This window comes from Temnothorax longispinosus, chromosome 2, assembly GCF_030848805.1.
Source record: "Temnothorax longispinosus isolate EJ_2023e chromosome 2, Tlon_JGU_v1, whole genome shotgun sequence".
Classification (NCBI taxonomy): domain Eukaryota; kingdom Metazoa; phylum Arthropoda; class Insecta; order Hymenoptera; family Formicidae; genus Temnothorax; species Temnothorax longispinosus.
Genome location: NC_092359.1, coordinates 21,623,623 through 21,646,949, shown reverse-complemented (window position 1 = coordinate 21,646,949; position 23,327 = coordinate 21,623,623). Strand labels below are relative to the sequence as shown.

The following is a 23,327-nucleotide window of genomic DNA, read 5'->3' as shown; positions in this document are numbered from 1 at the left end:
TGCTTTAATGCGGGCTTTCGTGCAAACGATATGATCTTTGAGGGTGGAGCTCGCAGATCACAAGAGAGAAACTGGCTTGTCTCGGCCCGCTTCCCGATCATGATAGCATATCATGTAAATGGCCACAATCATTCGCAGGTGTAACTTTGATGGATCAAAATCGATTGTGCCGATATAAGTGGAAAGTGTCCAACATTATTTCAAAAAGTCTACAACATGCTATTATAATGTGCGATATTTATCTATATTAGCTACTAATCCACAATACTTCAAGATATTTTATATTTAATTATAACATGATTTTTTAAAGAGCTTTTAAACTACTTCACATAAATATCAGTTAAATTGTTAAGGCAAATGAGACAACTGCAGACTTACCTCTCTGATGATCTTGCAACTTGTAACGCTGCCGATATGCGAAAACAAAGCACACAATAAATCTTCCGACACAGCATGATCCAAGTTGCCCACATACCTAAATCAATGTTAATCATTAAAAATAAGCGATTAATTACTATAAATGCATTCGTAAAAATAAGAATAAATTATAAGCATGGTAATAATGTGTCAATATTTATTTCTTTTTTTATTTTTAATTATTATGTTCAAGAAAATATTATTTTTTAAATCAGTTTAAGAAAATAAGTTAATAAGAAGGAAAAGAATTTTTAGGTCCTTTTAAAAGACTCTTTATAATTTACCTGTTATAATAATATGAGTAATAGATAACACAAACACAAATATGACAATGACTTTAATTATATCTACATGACATTGATCTTAGTTATATATGTTAAATATTAACAAATATTCTTCTCATTTTAAATCATAAAATTAACAAATCTAACTATTTTTTGAATGTCATCTACATCATTAGCATAAGATATGATGGAAAACTAAGTATTAGTTGGGATTAATTTGAAATTCGAATTTGATCACCAAATCTTGATAGTAGCACAGTCACGAAGCGGCAAGTTGTTCTAGAAAATATAGCAGGGGATGGACACGTGCCAGAAACCCATATGTCTGACAATCGAATTAGAGCGGAAATAGGCAAAAATCCAAATTTCCGAAATGTATACCATACACGGCGCACGACGATACGTATAGCACGATAAATTCTAAACTCGTAGACGGAGCTCGATTTCCGTAATGGAAGAACAATGAAGAGTGCTTCAGGAAACAATACGATAATACGGGCGACTGTTACGTGAGCGGAGCGGGAATAGAGCAGTAGTAAATGTCATCGGAGCCACGTATAAAGTTGCCATTAACTCGTTATACGTATCGCGGAATAAAATGCGCCACAATACGGACATACATAAACTAAGCTTGGATGACCATAATATTTTTTCATTTTTAATCACAGGAAGAGAAACTTGATGTACGAAACATTAAAGGACCAAATTGCCTATATAACGTTTCAAATTGAAGAACGCGCAGATACCGGCCCAGAATTCTTATTGTATATGTCATATACATATGTTGTGCTATAGATTATTCGTCCCGTATTAATTTTTTATGAACATAAAAACAAAGTTATAAAGAATGACTAAGCAACACAAATATCAGAACTCTAAGAAATAAAAAAAATGCTAAATATTTTAAATATAACATTATAAAGTTGATTATATTATGTATTTAAATATAAAAAGAAAAGAAATATAATTTTGTATACGTACATTTTATATAAATTTCTTATATATTGAACAAATGTACAATATTTTTGAGTTTAGAAACGTCCTTGACATAGTATTTTTTTAGATTAATTTCAAAACTCTTATCTCTGAAGTAACTAACTTCAATAAATAAAATGTGTACGTTATAACGTAATATATAAATGAAAAATATACCACAACGAAGGTATATTTTATTTTTTATTGTATATATTTTGTTATAAGCATAGATCACTTCAATTAATAATTGCAAGAATGATCAGAATAATACTCACAAAGTTCTCGGCATATCTCTCTCATCTGGCATATCGACGCTCAGAATTGCTTCACACCGCAACGAACCGCTAAACACAGCAGCTTCTCGCATACTTACACGTTAGGATCGACTAATTTTACTTAAATGCACGCCAACTAGAGCATAGAAGGTCTAAAGTCTCCTAATAATGGAATTGCAAGCTCTTAGCGCGTGCGTGGATCTTGCAGACTGCCAAATAGCCTGCCAAAGACATGAATAAGCAGCAAGTTCTAATTCTAAACTACTTATATTCTAAAAAAGGAAACAGTTTAATAATTCTTATGTATGCTTATATTTCAGTGAGTACAAACCGACATCATTTTTCTCCAAAATTTTATTGCAATGTTTTAAATAAAACTACCAACTCATGTTTTAATGCAAGTGCAGTTTTAAATGTATTGTATAAAATTTACTTTCTTTTTCATTATAATGGCCTTTTAAAATAGTAATTTCAAAAATAAAAATATTCATGTTATATGTATACGTTTACATTAAAAGGATAAGACATTCCAATTTATATATAAATTTAAAATAACTTTATAATACACTTATCATATCAGAAAATAAAAAAAACGTAAGCGTCTTAGGCATTATAGCCATTCGCTACTGTTTGCTTAAGCTTCCCTTTATGCTTTTAATTTAATAAATGTCACCCAATATTTCAATGGAAACATTCAACGATATTTACTTCGTCACGACTTTAACCATCTCTTTAGGAAAACGAAGAAAAATACATGTCGTGAAATTCACCCTGCCATGGCCAGATGCTATAAATAATTCGTGAGTAGCTATCGTAAACGTCGTGGAGTTTTTCCGAAGTGTAAATCACTCTTACTAGGGCTCGTTGTAAAATCTTACCCTTACCCCACTTTATGCTACCGCCGTTGAGCGTAAACGTCTGTCTCGCGATGTACGAGTATTTGCATGTTGAAAAGGGAAACGTGGCTGCGCATCATGCACACACACAGTGTAGTAACCAAAGCGTATCGAATTGCCGGACAGCCAAGTTTGAAAGGCATTGTATACGAAAATAATAATGTAGAATGGCATATTCGAGAATAGCCATTCTTAACATGGCAAATTTTACATAAATCTCAAGAAAAATACCTTATACAAAAGGGCATATTCATATGTTAATATTTTTTCCCAGTTTCATATCTTATAAAAATAAAAGAAATTCAATGTGCAACAAAAACCTGCATGTTTATAAAATTTTTAATTAACCTAGTTTTCAAAAATGCTGAATGTACTCTTCTGAAAGTTAAATAAAGCGACATTTTTTAATAATTTGTCATATAATTTGACATGTATAAAATTTACACATTTTTATATTCAATTTACTTATGTAACTATTTTATTTTCTAAAGTTTAGGTGCATCTTAGATCACAGTTATATTAATATTAGTGTATTAAAGAGAAGTATATGGACTTTACTCAACATCTATATGGTTTCTCGAATCTTGTTATAATTTGATAAAATTACGGAAAGATTGATGTACAACATGACGTTTCGTGTGCATGATTATTCGCGTGACAATACAGGTTCAGTCGTACGTATTAAACACCGTCACGTAAAAGCCGGCACTTAATTTCCCCGCGCAATTATAGCGTATGCGGGTCACCGTGAAACGTTTTCGACCGAAAATTCCACATCGAAAGATTTGAAAGAAACATATTTCAAAGTCAGTCCGGCTAGATGGTGAGGATATAAAATAGCAGTCGATCAGCGACGTCAACTTTACGGATCGTGCCCACAGCGGCCACAGTTGCATGTCGAAAGCGTCGGCCGTGCCTTTCGGAGCCGCCGAGAAGCCACGAAGTACCGCGAAAAACTTAGTTTTGCGAGGACGATAAATCATCTTGAAATTCGCCGGGGCTGACAGGCATGTAGTTTTACGAGGGCCTGCACGCAAAATGCAAAGCAGTCTCGAACCTGGTGGGCTTGCACCGCAATTAATTAGCGTTTCGTGATAGCCGTGCATGTGCCGAAGCGTTCTCTTTTTTTTTCTAGCCCTGCTAAAGCTGCTTGCGCGATAAGGTGACGCCATATTCGCTGATCCGATTGAACATGTAACACCATTTTAAAGAACATATCGGCACTGCCTGACTGCACGATGTTGAGATTACTGAAGTTGAAGTTCCTCCATAATTCTCTCACGTGTCGCTATACATACCAGACATGAACTTGAAATTAATACTGTTAATATCAATTAAAATACCTAACGTTATTTGATAGCACAAGAATAAATCTATAATTAAATTATATGAGGGAATGACATATATAATTGACAGTAATATAAAAGAATACAGTAATTTATTAAAATACGCGCGTACATAAGGATCAAAATCGGTATGTTCATTATTTGTGTTCAAGCAGATTATAAAAGTTTATATAATCTATTATATCTTTATCCGACTAAATTGTAAATCGTGTGTACACGTTATTCCAATTGCACGTTCTTATTTCCATATCTTTCTTCTCTATAGTTAACATTCCAGTACATATTTTCGATCATACAACCACACACAGCCTAAGTATCAATAATACATATGAATATGCAAATGAACCCAAATTGCAGTGGAAAATTACCGATCATTTCTACGTACCAAAAAATCGAAATATTATTTACATTATTTTGTATCTAATAACTAATTCGCTACAAATTAAAGTTTGTCCGAAAAATTGATTACATATAGGCCAATTTTTTGTGCAATTCATATTTATATATCGTTAAATAGTGTTTTAATAAAATTTACAGATAGTGGAAAAACACTGTAGAATACAAAAGTTCAATTTTTCTGCATTGCGTCTTCTTTTTTAACGTCAGGCGCAATGTCAACCTAATTGTTCCATTTTTTAAATATTGATTAGAAGTAAAATTAATTATTGTTTTAGTACAAATTAATCTCGCAGCAAATAATTATGCGAAAAATATTCTACCGATCAGGATTTCGGTACAAAACCAGTCTTAGGCGGTGGACCAACAGATTTACTGGACATAGGCACTGTAGGGTCTACGCCTACATCAAGCGATGTTCCTCCATTACTTGCACTAGGTGACAGGGTAGATAAATTCAAAGATGGAGAAGGAGATACTCTCTCAATAGACATTGACTGCTGAGGAAGTTGCGCGTCGGTTTGAATACCCCTAGTTCCATATATTTCCTTCAATATCAAAAGCATAGTATCTTCGGATTCCCTGAAACAAATTAAATTATAAATCAGTGGTGTGCATATAATGGAAAATGTTTATCGCAAGGGATATACGACTTACCAATAACAGATATGGCTTGTAAGAGCAAAAATATATTCATTAATATATTCGAAAGGCGCTTCTTGAAGAACGTAATCTATTCTTCGACCACCGTTAAGTCTTCCAATTTTTAAATCGGCACCATTATCGTCGTTGTTATGTTGATCCAGTACGCTCGGCGCGTTGTGTAACTGTTCCTCGACAACTTGATCGATTTCGCGTTCCAGAGCTTGGTTGTCTGGTTTGTGAAATAAGACTAGTTGATAGACAGAGTTCCACGTGTGTCTCACGGAATCGATTAATTTTTGTTTCAAATCCGCTCCGACACGTGCCATCGTTTCCTTTAATTCTGTAAGTCATAAATCTTAATAAGCGCACACAAGTTCAATTTAATTGCTTATAAATTATTATTACAAATTATTACGTGAGCATTCTAGATAAATCAACTAGTTGTATTCACCTAAATGCATTCTCTTCCTGCCTTTATGATGCGGTATCAGCATAGGTCGGAAATTGCAGGCTTCAGGATTAATTAATGATTCCACTCGATAAGCTACCGGATCAAACGGATGAAAGATGTTGAAGAAAGCCGGACAAGTAGGCAGAGTGAAATTTTCTCCGAGAGTGTTAATGCCTCGGACCGTTACGAACATGCCAATCGGACTGCCGAGAGCAAAGAAGGCACACGGGTGAAAATTGAGTTGCGGATAATGTATGTAAGGTTGGCCTGTTCCTGCAGCCCCCATTACATAGCTAACTCTTCTACTAAGACGCTTCTTAATAACGGCCCCGGGCATTGGCTCAATAAGCCCAATACTGTCATTTTCCTGCAATTGCAATAAAGATTTTATTCCCTAAATATCAAAAATGCAAAAGTATTCAAATTATTTATAAAATAAATTAATTATAAGATTTGAGTGATAAGATATATAAAGGTCCCCGCACAATGAAAAATATAAAGAACAAGGAACAGATATTAGCGATTAGGAATAAGAAGTCAGGAATAAAACTGGTGTAGCATTGATACACGGCTTCCAATAGGTTAAAAATCTATTGCCTATGTTATTCCCTGTTTCTGTTGCCTGTGTTTTTTTTTTTATTGTGGATCCGGTTTTATCCCTGATTCCTTAGTCTTAATCACTAATATCTGTTCTTTATTCCTTATATTTTTGATTGTGCAGGAGCCTTTATAATCCCTTTTATTTCCTTATATTTCTTTTATCACTACTCACTTCATCATTGTTCGTATCGTCTTCATTTTCTTTCTCGGATTTTTGATGGCACAATAGATCGAACATGATTAAACTACCCAATGAATGACCGCCTAAGTATACTCCTCCATCAAAGGTAGGATTTCTTTCTTTGAATAGTGCGTGCAATCTGTTCATCTCACTTCCGACTGTTTGCATAATAGTTTGACAATATATCGGACTAGTATAGAAAAGTATGTCCAGCAAAGTATCGTTAGTAAAATGTCGCAGTTTCGGAATACTTTCCAACGTGATAGCTTGCAATTTCTGATCAATTCCCGTATCGGAATGAAGTGCTGTATGCCAGGAGATCGGTAATACTTCTATTCTATTTACATCTCCTTGTTCGCAAGCAGTACGATAATGTGATTGTACCAATTGGAACGATATACTTCGGAATTCTTCAACTGTAATAAAAAATTAAACATTAATATCACAATTTGAATTTTATAAATATAACGGTAACTAATTTATTTCCAATTAATATTATATTTTTCACAACTTACCAACTTCTTCTACAGTGCGAAACTTCAGATCGCAAACGCTACCGATACCGTGAACGAGAAATAGAAGATGATCTACTTTCTCCGGTTCACCTTCATCTATATTGAATTCGTCGACTCCTCTTTTAACAACTTTCGGTCTACTTGCAGAACCCTGTAAATATGTACTGTCCTCTGAAGCCTGTAGAAATTAGGACTCACCATATCAAACAGAACCATGCGTGCAATGTTAAAAAACCATATTTATTTTAAATAATAAACGTAATTTATAGGAGAAAATAAGATATTTAAATAATAGCAGCAATGATGCTCTGCAAAATAAATGAAAGATGTGCTAATAAAGTTTTCATGATGTTGTATATTATTATGTGTTGTTTTTAATTACATATACATATAAATCAAAAGCTGTATATATAAAGCTCAATAATTTTAAAATTAACAATATGTAGTGTTACATAAAACTAAAATAACTTAATTGCAAATTACGTTATTTTATATATAAATATACATGATATGAAATGATGTGAAGCAAAGCATTTTTAATAAGATTGCATTATAAAGAGCATAATATTTATTTTATTTTAAAAATATATACAAAATAAAATTTATTTACATTAAAACAAACTATAATATTTAAATAGTATTAACATTTTTAAAAAATGATAAAAGAATAAAATCATGTAACATTTGTGCAATTAAACATTGTACTTTAACTCTTTTGTGTTAAATTGTTTAATTTATTTTTAAAATAAAACTTTTATAATTAAGTTTTAATTAAATATTATATGCACAAAATATACACTCTTTTATTTATTATCAAACTTTATTTGCTATTCAATTTGTTATATATGATTACATATTATGTTACATCACTTATACTGTGTTACTTACAGTGTTAGTTCCCCAAGATCCTGTCGCATCGGGAGATCCTGTCGGTTGTAGATAATGAACCTGCACTATAGCGCTATGGAAGATAATATATTCTCCATTATTTAATTCAACTCTTCGATTCCAAGTGTTCGACAGACATGCTAGTTTGTATTCGTCCTCAAGTTTCGCAGCAGTGTTCTCATTATAAGGGACGTATCTCGCTTCAGCTGCTTCCTTGAAAAACCAGGAACATCGCCTAACTTCGGTAGATGTTCCAGTCCAGTAGACGGGTGCTCTTTGACGACGTAAGATGTCAACATCGTAACGACCGCCATCAGTAGCCACCGTGGTTTCAGGCGTAATGTCGCTCGAATTATGAGCTTCTTCTAGCTTTAAGCTGTCCTGCATGGAGAATGGCAGCCATAGTGTTTTGCTCTCCACCTCTTTGCGGTAAAACCAGTGGTGATATACTGATCTGTATTGCATTCGTTTGTCAGAAGATCCAGAGGCCTAAAAATATTCTTTGTGTAATTCTCTGTATAGCACTGTATAGCTATGTTTCAGACAATTAAGAATAAATAAATCATAACTTAATAATTTTATATATTAATATAAATACAAGTTTAAATATGTGTAAAATTGTATTAAGAAAAATAAATATGAGTTAATTAGATGAAGAAAAATAATCGATCATTAATATCTTGCATTTAATTATAAAATTTTGTAAATATTTTTGCGTAATTTTATAAATGATGAAAAACATGGGATGTATCCTTACCCAATTTTGAAAACTCGGTGGCACGGTATCTGGTGTGATGCGATTAGTTGGCGAATTAACTGACATTTGAACAGGACTAAGTGTGGCTGATCCCGTCGGTTCAGGTATTGACGTTGCCACCGAGACAGCAGGCGAGGGATATGCGGTATTATTTTCTGCAGGAATAGCGTAGGGTTGTTGCAGTCCGCTGCTACTTCCGTAAAACGGTGGATTTTGATATGATTGCTGTTGAGGAGAACGTTGGTCGTACGTATGTGGAAAAGTCAATTGATTAGGCAGTTCATTCGCGAATTGGGCAGGATTGTAAAATACCGGCGCTGATTGTTGGATGGGAGCAGAGTATACCGGTTGGTTGGGCGCGGTATATACCGGCTGGGTAGGTGCAACGTTCAACACCTGCGATTGACAAGATTGATCAGCATTCCAAAACGGTACGTGAGAAGCCGGTGAATCGATCGCTGTAGAACTAAATGCGAAATTTTCTTGAGCTTGCTGCGGATTATTTGTCACGTTAATTACTGGTTGTCCAAATGAAGAATTTGTACTTCTTTCTTGAGACGAGAAACTCGAGAGCTGATTCGGTTTCGCTGATTCAAAGAACACGCTTTCTGACTGTTCCGTTGGTTTCGGTAAGTTGTAGAAATCGGCGGAAGGAGAAACTTTCTGCGGAAGTTGAACGGGCGATACGTAGTTTAAGCTCGACTTTTGCTCTGCAGGCTTGTCTGTATAAAAGGTGGAGCTTGGCACAGATACCGATTGCACTTGATAATGCTGTTTAGGCGGATGTACGTTCGACTTAGCCGCTTGGAGATCCGTTACAATCGGACTGTTATCAGTGGTATGTATTTCCGGGCGGATCACAGATTGCGCCGCTGGCTCTCGCCCAAGAAACACGTCACTCCATGTGTCACTTCTAGGTTGAGCGACTTTCCCTTGTACATCATTCAGCTTCGCTTCATGTGACTTATCGATTATCTCATTTGTAGCCTTTAGCGCGTCGCTTTGCGACTCGAAAGATTTCACTAATTCGGTAGTGACGCTGGATGCAATTTCGTCAACTTCCGAGGAAGCTTCGGAGGTTGCTGCGCGAGAAGAATTTTCTTGCTGTTCCGCAAGTAAATGTTCTAATTTCTCCGTTACCTTGGCTGCCGATATTGGCGTAAATGTGGCCTTGGTTTCCCCGGGTATCAATGTCGGTTTATACACAGATTCTGGGGTCGTCCCGAGGGTACCGCCTTTCGAAAATTCCGGCGGCGAGTTTAGATTAGGGTTCTTAAGCACAGCTATTTCTTTGTCGAAATTAGATGTAAATGTCGATGGTAAATCCCGGTTTACATAAGGAGCGAAGCCGGGAAATGAGACGTTCGCCGGAGTGTTCTGCGGCGTGGCTGGCTCCAATACTCGTGCAGGTATCGGTCTAGACGATGATGAAGGAAATTGCGCGAACACGGAAGAACTTTCGAAAAATGGATTTTGATTTGTAGACGTTACAGCCGAGTTGTACGACGTTCCTGTTGTGACTGGACTGGATCGAAATGAATTATGGAGAGAACTGTTTCGCGATAGCTGCTCAGACGTTGGAAGTTGTTCGGGCAAAGAACTGGTCTGCTGTACATTAGAATTGTTGCCCTGCACCAATCCCTCCGATTTATACGGATTCAAAATAGTTGGTGGTGCGGATACATGTTGAGCCGGTAAGAACGACTGTAATGCTGGATTCGGATATGGCTTTGCGTTGTTAGATGTTAGATCAGGCGGTGGTGCATACTTCAAGCGTCGTTGGTTACCAAGTCGATAAGACACGGGCGCTTTAACAAGAAATAATAATTGTTTGTGATTAAATAATATACTTGAAACATTATTACATACGTAACATCATTGCATACATAGTAGAAAAATACATCAAATAAAAATGAATTATACATGCGTGTATAAATAACACGTAAACATAAATTAAAATTAAAATTGACCTGAGTTTATTAAGATTTTTTGGGAATTGCGTTATATTATAATTTCATACATTAAATGACTTATTGTGTTACATAAGGTAAGAATTTAAAATTTGTTCTTAAAATTATGTTCATATTTATTAAAATGCGATTTTATTAGTTATAAAAGTTTAATTATAATTTCAAATATTTACCATAACCGGGTTGAGCTACACTGGGTGGAGCTACGGGCTGAGAAGGGTTGGGTACAGTAGGACCGAAAGCAGCAAATCCTGACAAGTTTGTACTTCGAGAATCCTGAGGATTAATTGCTAAGAATCCTGGTATTTCCGACTGAGAACCTTGGTATCCTTGCGGCGTTATGTAAGGATTAGGTTCGTGCGTCGTTCCGCTAGTGTTCTCGGGTGTCTGACTTATTTGCGGTTCCAAGGAATCAGATTTAATTGATGACAACGACAGGTTCGGTAGAGAAGAGAGAATCGATGTGAGATATCCTGATTTTACTGGCTGATTCGCGGTGTCCTTGTTTTCTTTCGGCTGAAATGATGCATTCGTGAGAGAATCCTCGTTCGTCCTTGATGGGGATTGAGATTGGATATTGGCCGGCTCTTGTCTTATGAAATTTTCGAGCTCAGGATCTGAAAAAAGATTACTGTTTACTTACTTAATCTAAAAATGTCAGACAATACTTTATAATATGTTAAAGATATTTTTCTGGTATTTTTTTGTTTAAAAGCGTTACTTCTAGTACAATTTATATGATTTTAAATACATTTGCTCAGAATACTCGAAATATATAAAAGTATGTACATTTATACTTCTACTATTATTAAACATTTTGCAATATAGAGATTGAGAAAGATATTGAAGAAAACAATTTTATAACGAAAATAAATGTCTGCGTAATATGACTTTAATATTAACATTATTTTTTGATAGAATAAATATTTCTTTTTTTTTTTTACAAAAGGCTAAGTTTTCAGAAGTAAGTACGTCACTTAATGACTCTTAAGTAATCAGATATAACAACGTGTTCATAAAATATTTCTTTCGACTGGAATTCTCCTGCAGATTATTCACGAACTGTCAATATTGAACAGGATACAATGAACGCAAGACCAATGGCGAAGATAATGCAGACAATGAGGATTATTCTTACTCTCTTATGTAGTTGATTATGTAGTTGATTATGAGTATTTTGATGGACTTTGAATTACCAATGTTTTTGTGATGACACATGATTTATTTATGAATCACCCTTATTCACGTGTAAGAGTAAATTACAATTATTAATAATAATGTTTATTGCATAAAATAAGAAATTTATGAGTTTTCTTTATTATAAATACACAATTGATTATTACGATAGTTTTCAATCATTTCTTCTCGATAAATTCCAATAAAATTATAGAAAACAATAAATTTCTATATAAGAATTCTATCGTATGCCAACGATTGATTTCGCCTTCAACAAAGAACGGAAGAAAATGATAAAAACGATAACATTTCTCTCGGAAACTAAAATGTGAAACGATAGGTTATATAGGATATGAAGCGATAAGATTTTTTACAAATTGTATCGATTCCTATCGTTTTCTATCAATTTTTTTAAATCCAGGGATGGTATTTAATGTAATACACAAGTATCGTGTATCAAAGTTTGCTCATAACGAGACACCTACGATTGTGCAACAACGTTAACGCCCAGATTTACTTTTGCGTTCATGTTATCGTCAATGTAACCGAAGACATGTTACCTCTCTGTAAACTTACGGGAACGAAACTTTATAAGTAAGCCGCACATTTTTGTGTCGAGTCTTTCGTTTGAGGTTTTCCTTGCGGCCATACACAATATGGAATTACGTGCGTTCCGACTTTTTGTGACGTGCTACCTAACTTGCATTCTATGCAGAAATGCAATCGGTGGATCAACAATCGCTAAAGTTTTCCCGTCAATTAATAACGTTTTTGAACCGGATGTTGTGAGAATGTCTGAGAGAGGCAATACGCAAATCGAGCGATCAATCGAGACAGAAACAAGACCAGATGGGATTACTTTGAAGAATGATTGGCTTAAGCTTGAAACTCCACTTGTGGAGGATCTATCGATGAAGATGAGAAACTTGAACGATTTTAAAATTGCAGAATGTTCTAGGTATGTTATTAATTTACACAGTACACAGAAAAAAGGAATATTCTTGATTTGAAAATATCTTTAGTTTCAACGTTGGAAAAGTTGGAAATCTTGAAATGAAATTATATTGCGCTAAACGAAGAAAATTTTCTTGAATGAAGTTATTATATAGTTCAACCAAGAAAAAAGTGTTGAAATAAAAAGTTGATACTCTTATAAGAAGATGTAGATTGTTTCATATATTATGCAAGATTACTATAATCTTCTTATAAGAATTTCAACATTTTAACTTTTTATTTTAACATTTTTTTCTTGGTTGAACTATATATGTATAATAAGTTCATTCAAGCAAGTTTTCTTATTCGTTTAACGCAATATAATCTCATTTCAAGATTATATATTCTTGCGTATATATGAGTATAAACACTGTTGATTTGACACTTCTTTTTTTCTGTGTATAATAAAGATTTATGCAATCCAATATAGATAAACCAACGTATGACTTCATCTTCCAATCATCGTGGTTCTTCTTCTTCCTGAGAGCCTTTTTGGGAGAGTTTTGCGATTATTTTACTCTCCCTCTTTAACCCTGTATATGAAGGGGTAAAAACCACAGTGGTGTAGGTCAAATTTTTAAAAATATTTTCTCGTGTGCATAGAATGGCATAGATGCAATCTGTACGATATATAAATTGCATCTATGCACACGAGAAAATATTTTTAAAAATTTGACTTACACCACTGTGGTTTTTACCCCTCCATATATACACAGATACACACACACACACACACACACACATATATATATATATATATATATGTATATATAATACACACACACGCATGTGCTTTATGCGTAATTACAGCCATTACATCTACATTAGCAATATCACGAAGAAGGAAAGCCCTGTGTTGGAGGAGATTATAGGTTCATCCTCAAACTCAAATATTTTTGTTAAAAGGTACTGTATAGAAGAATTGGGAATTGGCAAAGGTTTTGAAGATATTAATCTTGTTTTGTCATTCGCCGATCAGAATGGAGAAGGTAATAATTTTAATGTAGCATAAATAATGTAATGCAATTTAACGTAAATGAACTTTTTGTTATTAATAGGCCTGTTTTTTTTAGCTGAACTTCATGCACAGTTCATCTTTCTTCTTTTTCTTTTTACGTTAGACAGTTCAGCTAAATAGAACAGACTTATGGTTACTGACATTGTTTCTCTTGTTCAATTAAATACTGACGTAAACAGTTTATACAAATTACGCTGAAATTGCCAATTATTAATTTCTAACCGCACATCCTGATAGTTGATGACGCACAATTAAATATTATCTGAAATTTTCAAGATAACACTACAAATAACATGACGTAGATTGATAACAGTAACAGGAACCTTATTAGTCATATGCTAAATAACTACATGTTCTGCAAATCGATTTAAGAAGTATATTTAAGCCAATAATCGTTAATATGTGTATCAAAATTATTAATGTATCAAATGTACATTACAAAACTACATTATAAGCATTAGGTATATACAAGAAACGGTTTATTAAATTTTTTTACATTTTAAAGATTATTAAGGCACAAATGTATATTTAAAATATACAAAATTTAAAGTAAATACAAAATTAAAATAAATTATATAAAAATGTTACGAGTAAAATTATTTACAGAATACACACAGCATATTAGATAAGATATTTTATAAAATTTAAATATATTTGTTTGTAAAAAAGTTTAAAGAATATGAAGAAAACTGGGCAAAAACTAACTAATAATATTATACAAACGTTGTTTAATATAGATAAACATTTAATACATATAAATTTTGAAAGCAATAATCTAAGGAAGCTTTACATAATTGCAATAATTATTTTTTATGTTATTTTAGATCATTTTTCCTTAGAAAATAGTTCAAACTTACGAATATCAAGACATGTATCTATCAATGATACAAATTCAACAATTTTAGACTACTGTCAAGTAAGTTATTTTGTAGAAATCTCGTAAATCTCAATAAATATTATTTTATATTTAACATTTATAGATTTACCTTAATTTGGATTGTGACATCGCAAACATAGAGAGAAATTTGGTTATTCGAAACGACGAATTTTACTCGAATTTAAAACTTAGTCGACAAAACATCGAGATATTCAAAAATTATTTTTCGAATACTATCCCAAAATTTTCGGTAAGTTATATAAATTAATATTTCTACATTAAATAGAAAAATAAAAGAAAAAAATAATTAATTAAATATATATGTTTAATTAATCAATCATTAGTTATATATATATATATATATATATATATATATATTTTTTTTTTTTTTTTTAAGAAAATAGTGCATAGGATTAATTTGAGTGGATATACTGAAAGTAACTTTCAAACTGATGCCAATGTAACTGGAATTGCAATCAACATTTTGGGAAATCTTACGCGTGCAGTTCTGATAACACCTATGTATACAAGTGAGTAATTCTTCTTTCTTATACTTTTAAATATTTAAAAAAATCTTTTTTATTTAGAGAATATTTCCATCCAAATTATTTTATACAAGAAAGATTTGACGATCAATTTTATATATGATACGCTCTAAACAATTTCTCACATTTGATCATTTGACGTTTAGGATACCAGTAAAGTCATGGCATAATAACTAAGCAATGCAACGATCGATATCGAATGTTACGTTCCAGTAGCATGATTCTGAACATATGTATGGTATTGATAGTTGCGATATAACCAAGAATATATTGTTTATTATAACACATGATTAACTAAATTAATTAATATAATGTAAAAATGCTTATTATTCTTGTCATTAATACGGTGATGAATTTGATATATTCTATATTACAATCCCTTCTACTTAAAAAATAATTGTTATGTGAAAAGATATTATCAAAAACGTGAAACAAATTGCAGATTGTATTGCATTAATTTTTTTATTTATACGCGCATTTTTTCTATCAATAGATCAATTCAATCATATATGTATATATAGGATTACTGTCGTTACACTCGGTTTCGTTTAACCTTCATACATCAAGGACAGTATCGACCGGGTGATTCCTTCCTATTCATTACGTCGCACTAACAATAAGTAATTATGTCACACAAGAATTAGTTTCTGCATTCTTTCATTGATTTATAAAGTTTTTCTAATTCTAACCAATACACGGTATATACTTCACACACGAAATTCTTATAATCAATAAGTTCAGAACAATGCAAGAGAATATTTTATCGCCAAATTGCGATTCTTTCATTGTCAATCAATTTGTCTTACCGTTCAAACCAATGAGTTGTTTAATTCAGGAATAATTTTCACTTCCAATGCACTTTAACAGACAGAGTAGAGAGACCAAGAATAGTGATGTCATTGGGAAGTACATACAACACGAAAGGGGTGGCTATCGGCGCGCGCAACCTTCCAGACAAATGGTGCCTGAAGCTAACGGGGGTGGAAAATTCAAAATACAACTTCGACGTGACTGCTTACTACGGGGCAAATGAGGAAGATAATATGAAGGATGATATTATTGACCCTAACTTCACGAGTGGTAAGCGCGAATTGCAATACGTGGTGCAATTATGTGGCGATTTAACAGCGTACGAAAAATAAAAGCTTATTTTTTACACATAAGTGCATTTATAAAAAAATTATATTTAACACATTCACTGCCAAGCATATTTTGCATGACTTTTCGTTCACACCAATTGAATTATTTTCTGTTAAGAAGAACAATCAAACATTTAATTTATAATAGTAAATTTATATAGTATTGAATTGCATAAAAATATAATACATGACATATTTATTTGACTTAATCATCCCATAACGGTCACCGATGACCGACAAAACGTAAACGGAAAGTTCAGTGTCGGTTACCAGTGACCATCATAACGGTGAATATGTTAAAGTATTACGCGTATTCATTTTTATACACAGACTATACCATATAAATTTTACAATATACATGAATTGCTGTACAGATTTTCTGCGAAGATTTAGAATTTAGTTCTTATGTGTGTACAGTAGATCTTCCATATGACACGGGTTCGTATAACACAACGAAAACATGTTAATATTTGTTTGTTTTAAAGTAAAATAAAAAATATTTTACATCTTTAATATTTATTTTTTACATTTTTTTACAACAAATTCTTATATACATTTTTTATAAATATGTGTTTCCATATACATTGCAACATATCTGTATTACACGAGTTACATATATAGATATAATCTGTGTATGTGACTGGTGTAATACGGATGTATTCATATAACACGGAACGTATTTCCCTGTGTTATACGGGAATCTACTGTATATGTGTATCGACTGATTTATTAATTACTGATTTATTAATTATGAAGCTCTTGATATGAAATAATTAAAACTGTCTTATACATCAAGGTTATATTTTATAATTTATTTTATAACTTACTAGTCAATCCATAACCAAACAAATTTCAAAATAGATAATGATAATTTGAAGATATTGTTGAGCTAAAATTAAGTAAATCTCATAGTGCAAAATAGCAATTGTGCAAAAGAAAAAAACAAATGAGTTACATACCAACATTACTTCATAATTAAACGCAGACTCGTACAGAAGTACAAATTAAAAGAAACGTTTCGCAGCTTTATCACGGTCACACATAATGCTCGAAAAGATTCATATATTGTCACATATATATGCGCTGCTTCACATTAATCATGTTTTCATTTTTTTCGTAATAAAAACAAAATAGGATTTATACTCACTCTTATCTTTGCACGGGTAAGGCCCAGTTTCACAAATGTCGATGAACTTGTAACCTTAGATTAATTTACTCTTCGTCTCTTTTTTCTAAGGGAGATTCGCGCACTCTCGCGCAACTTCCAACTTCCTCTTAACACGGCAGCCGTCTGACAACTACCAATCCGTTAGTTTCTGGCTCGGGGATACCCGAGATTGCGCAATTTACTCGCTGCTCTTTGGCCACGAATATCTGTCTCTCTCTCTCTCCCCCTCTCTCTGTCTCTTTTTTATTTTTACTCGATTCACATTCTGACGCACGTCAGCTCGCACAGGAAGTAAAGTGATCTCGAAAAATTGCTTGTTTTGTTTTTCAATACAATGTTTGGAATGCAACTGGCTAGACGCTAGAAGAAGCGATTATTTCCGATCGTAAAAAGACATGTAATCAAAAATATTGCTTAGAATAGAGGTTTGAACAACTGCTCTCTCGCGACCATTGAATTTCTCGAAACGACGCCAATGCTATTATTATCTGCAATTCTATTTTTAATTGATCTTCCCAGTATATCTTATTTTCTTCTTATCATGCATTTTAGTAAAATTAACTACTGTTTTGAAATGGCCCGTTAATATTTCAAGTACCTAGTTCTTTCGCATGAGTTTTTAGAGTTCTATTGGCATAGTTTTAATTTTGTGTTTTTACAGTTTTTAATTACAATTTTCTAACAAATGTATAATTATGTTCTAATAATAAAGATCTATTATTTTTAGTTTTCTTGACAAAGAAAGTTAAAAAGAGTTTCACAATCGGAACTTTTTCGCGTCTAAATAATGAAATTGAATAACCTTTATAGAAAAATATTACTTCTGTCGTTTGACAAACAGCACAATTTTTTAGGAATCAATAATACATATTATTTATCCGATCGGATAACGTATAAAAAATATGTTATAACATATATATCTATTATTGTAAATTTTTATTTATTGTTTTCTCTTAGAGATCAATAAAAATGAGAATATGTATGAGATATTAGATGAAAAACGTATCACAACACAAAGCAAAGAATCGGCTATAATTAACAAAACTAAACTCGAATTAAACGAAGTAAGTTAATGAATAAAATTTATTAATTATAACATTTTATGTAACATGCAATTATAATTATTTGAGTATATTTTTTTGTAATTATTAAAATTGTGTATTTTATAGGAAACTCTTAAAAACACTCACAAAAATAATAATAGCGATTCACTTTTAATAAGTTCTACAATAAATGGAAAGCAAAAATTCCTATTTGAGAGATCAGCAGAAATTGTGGATTCAAGAAGAAATAATGACGAAATAATGGCAGATGATTTTTCTGATATATCACTCTCCTCGCGTGAATCTACTGCAACAATTGATAAAAACATTATCAATTTTGTTCTACATAACAATTCCTTGATGAGTTACGGTGAATTTAAAATTTTACCAAATGTGTCAAATATCAATATTATGAAGGAGCAGAAAATTCAATCGCGATCATCAGAAGTCGCATCGTTAAATGAAGATATCGATGCAAAGATGATATCCGTCAGTGAGACCGTACCAATGCAAATAGCGGAGAAAAATAGCGATGAAAGTGAATTTTCAACAATTAACGAGGAACCTTTCGAAAGAAGAAAGATAATGCTAGAATTAAATCCCAACAGTAAATTGATTGCTGCACCAGGAACAACCCACAGAATTTTTTTTGATGCGATGAATAATTGTGCGCTGCCGGTGAGATATGTCATACGAGCGAGAAGTTCACCATTTAGAGTCTACAATATTCAACCAACGTAGTAAGTAAATCACTTATTGTTAGTAAAACTAAATGAAATAAGGATTAACTTTTTAGAAGCTAATTAAATAGCTTTATAACGAATTAAATATTAATTTCGACTATTATTTAAGTTTTTCTCATTAATGTATGTTAACTATTGAAACTACTAAATAAAAATGCACGTCTGTTTATGCAATTCCCACGTCACGCTGGCAAGCGTAACCTCAACATTTCAGGAAGAGTGTATAAACAACATTTACGGATTATATTATAGATAGAACCATAAATGTTGTTTCTTCACTTTTATTCAAATGTCGTAGATTATTCGAAATGGTAAAAATTGTATTAAAGGCTACATGATAAATACGTTGAGCGAAATCATCAAGGCTAATATCGCTATTTACTACGAATACGTTTATAAATTTATATCCATAGCATGTGGCTGTATCCAAGGCAGACAAACAGGGTAGCTGTAGATATTCTTGTACCATTGAGTAGCCAAGATACTGTCAATACGCTTACAGTGGAGATCGTTGGTACGGAAATTTCGGAGAAAACAGTATATGTTTACGTTCAAAATGCATTTTCTAAGGTACATATAAAAAAAATAATTAATTTTTACAGAAATTTTTTCTTTACGAATTTCTTTGACACAAATTTAGAAATGGAAATAATAATATAAAATTAATTATACTCAATATAACGTTCTAGTCTTACATTTGTATATTTCCTGTTTATTATTACTATATAGATTCTATATTATTTGTGACTTTGTTTGCATTTAGACCTTTGATACAAATGTAAAGCCAAAAATTGAGTATTCGTTTAATAGCAACTGCGCCGGTAAGCAGAGCAAAGATCGTTGTGAAAAGACATTTTGGAGCGCTGATATAACTGCCGAAGCTTATGACTCAGGTAATCGATGGATTGTGTAATAGTACAAATGAGTATATGATAGACATAGTAGTAAGAACTTTTTTGTATAATTGAATCACTCACAACTTCTCTATACAGGTTTGAAGCGTGTAATATCAATTCCAAGTGGGATATATCCACGTACTAAATACATAAGCGGCACGAAAGATCGTATAACGTTTTATTATTTGTCAACATGCTGCACAACAACAGCTGTAATTACAGCGATAGACGTATTTGAAAATCAGCATACTCGTACTATTAATGTAAACGAATGGGATAATCTAGAACAAGGAGAAATAGCAGCTATCGTACTTGGTGCGCTACTACTTCTTTTTCTTATAATACTTCTTGTTATTGCAATAGTTTATTGTGTTCGTAAAAGGAACAGTCACGATCTACCTTACACACAAAGATATGGATCTAGACAGCCTCCTGCTCGATCCGAAAGAACAAGCTTCTAATAATGCTTGTAGGAATCAACTAATGCTATTATCATAACCAACCATATTATAAAAACTGTAAATGGAACTGCCGATGTATTATTCACAATGTGTATATAAATAAAGTATTTAATTAATTTCTGTGTAAAATCAAATTGATGCTATAACCACTATGGAGTAATGTGTATGACTTATACGTCCATATATAAAATTGAAAACACAAGATACACACTAAAGAACTCATCACTTTCTCAATTTTCCAGATAAATCACTCAAGCAATTATTAAAGAACACAGCATAGAACTACACTACACACTTGCTTGATAGACTTTTCAATGGTATGCATTTTGTAGCTTTTGCAAGTCTATGCAATTTTATTAGAATAAACTTTTATCGTTTAAAGCATCTTTTATAGTTTAATTGCAGATGAATTTATGCATGGTCGCAGAAAAAGCATACGTAAAAAAACCATCTTACACGATGTCGGTTGTATCATTATGACTTCTGTGCATATGTTTTATGTAACTCTGAAAACTGTCTAGGTTGGCTTAGAAAATACGAACATTCCATATTGGAGTCAGGGACTTTCATCACACGGTCTTTTTCTCTGTATTGCCGACAGAGTAAAGGATGATGGAACAACAGATGTTAGCCTACGAGTACATATTCTGGTCATATACAAAAGCGCGATGCTGGGGAGATCAAACAGCGAGATAAAGTAAACGGAGCAAGAGATTGCTCCTCATGAAGCTTATTCTGGAATCGATCCATTAGCCAATTCTCCGTGTCGTTAGGTTATACAATATGCAAAATTTGCAGACTCCTGTGCCCCGCCCATAATTTTTCGTTGAATAAACTCACCGTCTCGGAGCACGGCTGGTGTCGCGGGTGTGACTGGTACCAGCAATGTGTTCTCCGCGTCGAAAGCAAATTCCGGACCAGCGGCGGACAACAACGGATTTTTCACTTTACGCGATGTGTTCATGTTCACTGCGATGTCGAAGCTAACACCGTTTGCGATGGCACTGACATTAAAGGGTGTTTACCCTTTACAAGAAAAAACAATCACCTGAACTGTATATATTTTCAATTCCTTCTATGAAATATAAAGCTGCACGATTTTAGCGTCCACGTAAGCACGTGCCTATCAGTGCCTATCGCAGCAACTTTGACAGTGAGAACGTTGCACCTATTCCGTGAGCTTACTGGAACGTAATTTTCTCGAGACTTCATCGATAGGAAGTTTTGCGCGTCACTAATTTTACATTGGTATCGTAGCTTCGATATGTGTTGAAGATGGCGCTAAAGTCCGTCATATTTACATTAGCATGTATAGCTGGTTGTAAAAAAAAAAATGTTTAAGTCTATACTGTCTACTGAAAATGAAGTTTTATCGATTTTTTATAAATATAGAATTATTAACAGAAAATAACGTACAGCAGGACTGTATGACACTTAAACAAATTATAATATTACACAAAATAAATGATAACAAAATTCAATGTTGCATTAAACAGATTCTACATTAATAATTACAATAATAATTATTTTTTACATATAATTTTTTTATTTATTTGCACGTTTCTTAAGAAATTGCATCAAACGATTAACACTTTTAGCACTTTACTCTTCTTTCTCTACTTGGCTATCTGATATGCAATCTGATTGGCTAAGCCATATTGTGATCACCCTGTCTAGCGTGAAGTATACGTATATATATTTCATCCTAGAGTATATACGCAAGAGCAAACAGTATATATATATATATAGGAATAACTTTTTTATGTGTGTGGAATATACTAAAACTTTTTTATTTTACTTTTTTATATAAAATATGAAAAATTTTACGTTAATAGTTATATAAAAAATATAGGGTATTTTAGTGTTTCCAACCCTTAAATTTGTTCAGAACTCAGCATTCTTGTTATATCCTTTTAATTATTTTTTATTTTTTATTTTAATATAATATTATAAAGATATTGTGTAACAGTATATCAAACACAACGTGTTTAATAAAAACACGACAAACTCTTAGAAATATTAATATAAAATAATACTAAATTACTTTTAGGAAACAATATTTTTTTAACTATATATTTTCACCAATTATAGTTAAAATTATTCAAAGCCATTTGTCATCATTAATTATATAAATATGTGAACTTAGCAACCATTGATAATCGCAATCTCTGTTTCGTCGGTAGCTAGTCTTGATGGAAACTTCAGCTGTGTCTAGGTTAGATCGTAAAAATATAATTATTTTATTTACAATTCTTTATTTAAAATAACATCAATCTTCTCATTAAAAAGCAGAAAATTAAACACTTATATTAAATTTTAACGAATCTATAATTATTAAATTATATACAAACAAATAAATTATAATTTCTTTTAAAAACCATTACTTAATAATTATGTACAATACAACGTGCATAACGCTTTAAAATGATTTTTGTTTATCAGAATGACAAAATTTGCATCTAATAATAAATATATTAATAAATAACTATTGTAATTATATTGTTTTAAAAATTATCGCGTATAACTACAAAACGTTTTATAATATTTTTAATTATGTACGAAAAAATATATTTGTTTTGAAATATATTTAACTCTTAATTTACATTGCATTTAATTACATCACTTCTTTGATAAGTATAAGTATACGATAGTTACGTCTATGATATTTGCAA

The 23,327-nt window shown here is 32.3% G+C and overlaps 3 protein-coding genes across 10 annotated transcripts in view; 1 reads left to right on the top strand and 2 right to left on the bottom strand.

The window, feature by feature from the left end:
* The window catches only part of LOC139808652 (nucleolysin TIAR), a 524,179-nt gene extending 522,101 nt beyond the window's left edge, over positions 1-2,078 (bottom strand). For 4 of the 5 annotated variants that reach the window (XM_071770869.1, XM_071770867.1, XM_071770868.1 and 1 more), the window contains exons 1-2: positions 1,952-2,076; positions 379-475 (exon numbers count right to left, since the gene is read on the bottom strand). In XM_071770869.1, coding sequence (XP_071626970.1) covers positions 379-475; positions 1,952-2,043 — 189 coding nt within the window. In that variant the 5' untranslated portion in view covers positions 2,044-2,076. Of the gene's footprint in view, positions 1-378; positions 476-1,951 lie in introns of all 5 variants that reach the window. The other variant, XM_071770864.1, reaches the window with a different exon arrangement.
* Positions 2,079-4,268: 2,190 nt separating this feature from the next.
* Positions 4,269-21,845, bottom strand: LOC139808649 (uncharacterized). Of its 4 annotated transcripts, none has more exons than XM_071770857.1 (9): positions 21,496-21,841; positions 10,770-11,213; positions 8,627-10,434; positions 7,870-8,358; positions 6,982-7,159; positions 6,458-6,882; positions 5,686-6,052; positions 5,247-5,574; positions 4,269-5,171 (listed from the first exon to the last, which is right to left on the bottom strand). In XM_071770857.1, the coding sequence occupies exons 1-9, from the start codon at positions 21,617-21,619 to the stop codon at positions 4,916-4,918; spliced, it is 4,419 nt and encodes a 1,472-aa protein (XP_071626958.1). In that variant the 5' UTR covers positions 21,620-21,841; the 3' UTR covers positions 4,269-4,915. The 4 variants fall into 4 exon arrangements, with proteins under 4 accessions (XP_071626958.1, XP_071626959.1, XP_071626960.1 ...); XM_071770858.1 differs by having other exon boundaries at positions 6,982-7,132; XM_071770859.1 differs by lacking the exon at positions 21,496-21,841 and adding an exon at positions 21,112-21,145.
* On the top strand, positions 11,468-20,772 carry LOC139808651 (uncharacterized). Its single transcript, XM_071770863.1, has 11 exons — positions 11,468-12,730; positions 13,672-13,754; positions 14,608-14,699; positions 14,764-14,910; positions 15,058-15,190; positions 16,073-16,285; positions 18,470-18,576; positions 18,682-19,295; positions 19,712-19,868; positions 20,062-20,191; positions 20,291-20,772. The coding sequence occupies exons 1-11, from the start codon at positions 12,429-12,431 to the stop codon at positions 20,653-20,655; spliced, it is 2,343 nt and encodes a 780-aa protein (XP_071626964.1). The 5' UTR covers positions 11,468-12,428; the 3' UTR covers positions 20,656-20,772.
* Positions 21,846-23,327: the final 1,482 nt, after the last annotated feature.